Source organism: Rhinolophus ferrumequinum, chromosome 10, assembly GCF_004115265.2.
Source record: "Rhinolophus ferrumequinum isolate MPI-CBG mRhiFer1 chromosome 10, mRhiFer1_v1.p, whole genome shotgun sequence".
Lineage (NCBI taxonomy): Eukaryota > Metazoa > Chordata > Mammalia > Chiroptera > Rhinolophidae > Rhinolophus > Rhinolophus ferrumequinum.
The window spans coordinates 27460467-27466748 of NC_046293.1; the positions used below are offsets into that span (position 1 = coordinate 27460467).

General features: G+C 42.1%; 1 protein-coding gene across 1 annotated transcript; it reads left to right on the forward strand.

The window, feature by feature from the left end:
* Nucleotides 1-316: 316 nt before the first annotated feature.
* On the forward strand, nt 317-5475 carry CDKN1B (cyclin dependent kinase inhibitor 1B). Its single transcript, XM_033118044.1, has 3 exons — nt 317-1343; nt 1874-2003; nt 4132-5475. Exons 1-2 carry the CDS (start codon nt 869-871, stop codon nt 1993-1995), a joined length of 597 nt encoding a protein of 198 aa, XP_032973935.1. The 5' UTR covers nt 317-868; the 3' UTR covers nt 1996-2003; nt 4132-5475.
* Nucleotides 5476-6282: the final 807 nt, after the last annotated feature.

The following is a 6282-nucleotide window of genomic DNA, read 5'->3' on the forward strand; positions in this document are numbered from 1 at the left end:
TCCCTGGCGAGGAACGCGAGGGAGGTCGAGGCTTCGGGACCGCCGCGCGCCCGCCAGCGCCGCGCGGGGACCAGAACCCAAGGCCCCGCCACCCAGGCCCCTCCCCAGCTTCCCAGCCGTTTGGCTAGCTTGTTTGTCTTATTTTTAATTTCTCCGAGGCCAGCTAGAGCAGGTTTGTTGGCAGCAGTATACCTCCAGCAATCACGCGACCAGCCAATCTCCGGGCGGCGCTGTCGGAGTCGGCGCGCTCGGGGAGGCGGGGAGGCGGCGGGACCGCGCCGGGGCCACCTTAAGGCCGCGCTCGCCAGCCTCGGCGGGGCGGCTCCCGGCGCCGCGACCAATGGATCTCCTCCTCTGTTTAAATAGACTTGCGGTGTCAATCATTTTCTTCTTCGTCAGCCTCCCTTCCACCGCCATATTGGGCAACTAAGAAAAGGGGGCTCGTCTTTTCAGGGTGTTTTTCTTCCCCTCCCCTCTCCCCACTCTCTCGCCGCCCCGAGACTCTGACGCCGGCAAGGTTTGGAGAGCCGCTCGGTTCGCGGGACCGCGGGCTTGCACCAGCCTGGACTTGGACTGGCTTTGCCACCCCCGCCTCTTGCCTCTCCCCTCCCCTCCCCGCCCTCTCGCTCGCCCGTACACTTGATCCGCGGAGACTTTCGGCTGCCTAGTCCGGGCTTCCTCTCACCCCCTCCCCAGACCCAGCGCGCTCCTGACGCTCGCCAGTTACTCGTTGGGGTTTGTTTTTGTTGGCTCCTAGGGCAGTCGCAGGACTTATAAGAGGGGTTCGGGCTGGGTCGGGGCGTTTTGTTTTGTTCGGTTTTGTTTTCCGAGAGGGCGCGAGAGGCGGTCGTAAAGACCCAGGAGGAAGATGTCAAACGTGCGAGTGTCTAACGGGAGCCCTAGCCTGGAGCGGATGGACGCCAGACAGGCGGAGTACCCCAAACCGTCCGCCTGCAGAAACCTCTTCGGCCCGGTGAATCACGAAGAGTTAACCCGGGACTTGGAGAAGCACTGCCGAGACATGGAAGAGGCAAGCCAGCGAAAGTGGAATTTTGATTTTCAGAATCACAAGCCCCTGCCGGGCAGATACGAATGGCAGGAGGTGGAAAAGGGCAGCGTGCCCGAGTTCTACTCTAGACCCCCGCGGCCACCCAAAGACGCCTGCAAGGTGCCAGCGCAGGAGAGTCAGGATGTCAGCGGGAACCGCCAGGCGGTGTCTTTAATTGGGTCTCAGGCAAACTCAGAGGACACACATTTGGTAGACCAAAAGACTGATGCATCGGACGGCCAGACGGGCTTAGCCGAGCCGTGCACTGGGATAAGGAAGCGACCTGCAAATGACGGTAATGACCCTCTCAAAACCATAAAATGTCTGTCTGGGGCCCCGCCTTGCCTACTTGGGGGTCTTAACCTCTCAGTTTTCAGCGTGTTCTGATGTAGCTTTTTGGGAGTCCGCTTTCGGAATCTTAGGTTGTGAGTGCTATCTGACTGCTTGCCTGTCTATGATTTGTAAGTCAGAGGCCTGAGATTGTATTATCTGATAATTTCACTAAGCGAAAACATCGCTGTCCCCTCCCCCTTCCCCCTCCCCTCCGTGTACACGGCAGTAGGTTTGGACAACGTCGGGATGTTTATCAGCGGCCTCCCTCTTCGCTATGGAGAGAGAGAGCGCTTTGGGGCGTAGCAAACACTGTTATGTGAAAACAACCTCATTTTGTGCCCTTAAAGGCCACTCAGAGTGATGGGTGCAGGATTGTGGGTGGAGATGGTGGGTTTTTCATCCCCTGACTACTGGGCCAACTTTTGTTAGCCATTGTTTTTTTGATAAAGATTACTTGTGTGTGTTCTTTTGAAAATTCCCTCTTGTCCTTAGATGCCTCTCCTCAAAACAAAAGAGCCAACAGAACAGAAGAAAATGTTTCAGATGCTTCCCCGAACGCGGGCTCCGTGGAGCAGACGCCCAAGAAGCCGGGCCTCAGAAGACGTCAAACGTAAACCGCTCGGTGGGTTGATTACTAAGAGCAAATAACTGACACCCGAATTGGGCTGCAGGAACTCGTGGCCTTTCAAACCCCAAGATACCCATCTTAGTTGCTGGCAGATGAGAGCTGTGGGTTGTTGTTTTGTTTATATTTTGTGAAGTCGAGAAAGTAGGAGTGGGGAAGGCTAGGAGTCACCGTGGGGATACTGTATTTCTAAACAGTTTCCACGTCCTGAGATCATTTTCCCCTGAAACATGAAAGGACTAGAGCAAGTGTTCCAGGCAAGTACTTGTAATCAGGGTCCTGTGGATAGGACGGTCAGTTCCTGTGAGCCCCACCAAAACATGTTGGGAACAATAGGGTCTTTCCCCATCTGAACAAGAGCTGGGCTGTGGTCTCAGTCCCACTTCATGAGAATTCATTTCCCAGAGGTTTAAGGGGAGTAACACATTTTTGGGCCATACATGGAAAAAATGGCAACTGAATGATTACATTTAAATTTTGAGGGCATTGTTAGGTACACATGGCTCATATTTGGTTAATCAAATAGTTAGAAATGTGAAAAGAGAGTTATGTTGTGTTCTTTTATCTTTATCATTTTCATAAAAGGTCATTTTCCCTGTGTTCTGATAAGTTCTGGGGACAGAGAAGTAACCTTTGTATTTAAAAAAAAGCCAAAATAGAAAGTTTAAAAATACTAAGGTTCCTACAGAATTTCTGATAACACTAAAGTTGCAAAACAGAAGTTAAATTAACTCTGCCAAAGTAAGCAATCCAGGAACACGTCAGCATGTGTATGCTAATCTTACTATAACAGGATGATTTGGATATTTGTAGGGGAAATGAATAGTAGATATCAGGGCTGGCAGGGTAGGTCTGCCCCGCACAAGGGAAGTGGAGATTTTTCCATCTACTAAAATCTGATCAACACGAATAGCTAATTTGAATAATTCAGCCGCCAACTTTATGTGGATTGGCTATCCATAAAGATCAAAGTACATATTTTTTTTTCAAAGTACGTGTATTAATAGTCTGTAAACATCTTATAGACAGAGAATGGGACCTCTTTTTCTTTTTCCCCCCAAAACACACTCATAGCCTAGCATATAAAGAGATCTTAATACATATTGATAGTATCTTTTCAAATCCTCGTTTATAAACATCTAAAAAGAAATGAAAGAACACAGGGATTAAGGTGGGATTCAAATTTGTTGTGTTTTTAAATCACATATGCAACTTCTTTACATACATCTGATATTTTCAGAGCTTATACAAAATGGCATTATAGAACTTCTGTATTATAGCTATATATGTAGTGGGAAAATTGAATAAAAAATTGTTCTGACGCAACCTTACCATCTGCAGCCATTGTTGGTTTGAAACTTGTGGCCTGGCTCATCAGATGAGCCAGAGTGAATCAGACCTACTGGATTTTGACCTGGCCCCATTCTGATTTAGAAAGGCATTTGTTAGTAAATATTGCCAGTTCAAAGAATACTAGAAATTAGTAGTAAGGCCCTATGCAGAAGCATTCATGTGTATATTCTGCATATGACTAAGAAACTAGAATATTTTGAAAAAAAAAGTGTTAATAGAATTTTCTTTGGAGAGCCTTTATAAGTTATATTTTCAATTGTTTTTCAAATATAGAAATTTTGCTTAAGTATTGCAGTTTCTTAATTTTCCTATCTCTGTTTTTTCCTACCATGTTTGAGAACGATTCTCTAAACCAAGTTTTCTCAACCTGTGCACTATTGACATTTTGGGCCAAATAATTCTTTGTTGTGGGAGGCTGTCCTGTGCATTGTCGAATGTTTGGCAGCATCTCTGGCCTCTCCAATTAGATGCAAGTACCCTTTTTCCCCCAGTATGACAAGCAAAAATGTCTCTAAACATTTCCAAATCTCCCGGGGAGTTGGCCAGTATTGAGAACCACTGCTGTTGACAAAAGTACACAACACAGAGGAGAGCAAAAATCCAGTGAAGGAAACGTTGGATGGAGAAGACTATAACCATCAACTATTAGTACATACTTTTCTGTCACTCAGGTATTTCCCAACCAAGACAGTGACAAAATAATTCCTGAACTTTATTGGTAATGTTATTTTAGTGGCATTCTTCTAATTCTTTCTTCTTGTTTCTTTTGCAGAATTGAGAGTATGTTTCCTTGTTTATCAGATACATCATTGCTTGATGAAGCAAGGAAGATATGAATTAAAAATTTTAAATACATATCCCTGACTCCATGGAATGGACGTCCTGTATAAGCACTGAAAAGAACAACATGATAACACTAAAATTTTAGGCACTCTTAAATGATCTGCCTCTAAAAGCGTTGGATGTAGCATTGTGCAATTAGGTTTTTCCTTATTTGCTTCATTGTACTACCTGTGTATATAGTTTTTACCTTTTATGTAGCACATAAATTTTGGGGAAGGGAGGGCAGGGTGGGGCTGAGGAATTGGCATGGGGGTTTGAAGAGCTCGCTTCAATTTAGAGCAAGGAGAAAAATATTAGACTTGCATGAAGAGAAGCAGTTTGTGGGGAGGGGTTGAATTGTTTTCTTTAAAGATGTAATGTCCCTTTCAGTGAGAACTGATACTTCGTTGTAAAAATCCTCCAAATTTGAACACTGACTACAAAAAATTGCTGTTTATTTTTACATGAAGCTATGTCTCATTTGGGAGCTCTGATGATTCCGTTATGTAGCAGCAAATGGCTTTTTTAAAAAAAATAACAAAACTATCTTTCTTCGTGCTCCCCACTAAACCCCTTTAAAATTTGAATTTACCAGCTAATTATTTAGCAGTTAGGTAATCACTGCAGGTAATTCTGGGCAAAAATCTGGGAGGTGTATGGGGGTAGTTCTGAATGCTCGGACTCGACCATCTCATTTTTATCAGATGTGCTGAGAAAATTTCTGAATTTTCACTTTGGGCTATGTAGACACGGTCAAAATAATTCTAAATCATTGGATATTTTTTAAAAATCTGTCAAGTAATTTAACATAAAAAATAATGAAATAATTTTAAATTTAAAACTTCTCATTCTGTTTGTTAATTTGTCCAAAGAACATTGTTTTTACAAAAGTGTATTGAAAAGAGTCCATATGTTATAAGTGAAATGGATACTACATCTTTAAACAGTATTTTTCCATTGCCTGTGTATGTGTATGAAACAAAACCATTTGAAGTGTACCTGTGTACATAACTCTGTAAAGACACTGAAAATTATACTAACTTATTTATGTTAAAAAGAGATTTTTTTTTTAATCTAGGCAATATACAAGCCAAAGTGGCATGTTTTGTGCATTTGTAAATGCTGTATTGGGTAGAATAGATTTTTCCCCCTTCTGTTAAATAATATGGCTATGCTTAAAAGATTGCATACTGAGCCAAGTATAATTTTTTGTAATGTGTGAAAAAGATACCAATTATTGTTACACATCAAACAATCAATAAAGAAAACTTCCATAGCTATTCACTGAGTTGAACTATGCTGTACTTTACTAAGCTTGAGGTATTCGACCTGGCATTCTACTCATATTTACAGCAATATAATATGAAGTGAGAAATATCTAGATAATTTAGGCCCACAGCTCAGATGATGTTTATATGGCTCTGGATATAGTATTCACTGTTTTCCACATAGTTCTGTATGGGTGGACAAAGCTTTAGAAGTATAAAGTGGAAAAGCCTTATATTCATATAAATAAGATTGTCAGTCTCCATTAGTTTAAATATTTATGTCTTCTAGGATATGAATGTCAGAAACAAAAATTCTTACATAAGTGTACACTGATCACACATTTGCAGGATTGAAAATGAAAGTAACATTGATGACTTCTCTAAACTGTATTTACACATGCAAAGTGTTGTGAGGAGTTAGAGTAATTGTTCAGACCATCTAATCCACACCTCTTGTCCAAAATATTTAAATATATAAGTCCTGTAGAAATTGGCATGCATTCCACACTAATTTAGATAAAAAAGGTATTCTTCAAACTAAACTGGTCACCACACACAAATTCCTCAATGTCTAAATTCCCTGCTAGATAATCTACCCAACCAAAAACTGATTAATCTAAGTAACAAATCTGAGGGGTTTGAGTCCCTGTATCCCCATAGCAGAGATAGATATTTTTTACTTAAATAATAATAATAAAGACATTTTAAAGTCAGATTTACTCAAATGATTCCTGTAATTTCACACTCTTCAAAAATGTGGTTAAGGTGTAAAAGTAAATTATTTTCTCTAGGAATCTGCAAATGGTTAAATCGAAAAAATCTGAATTTGGGTT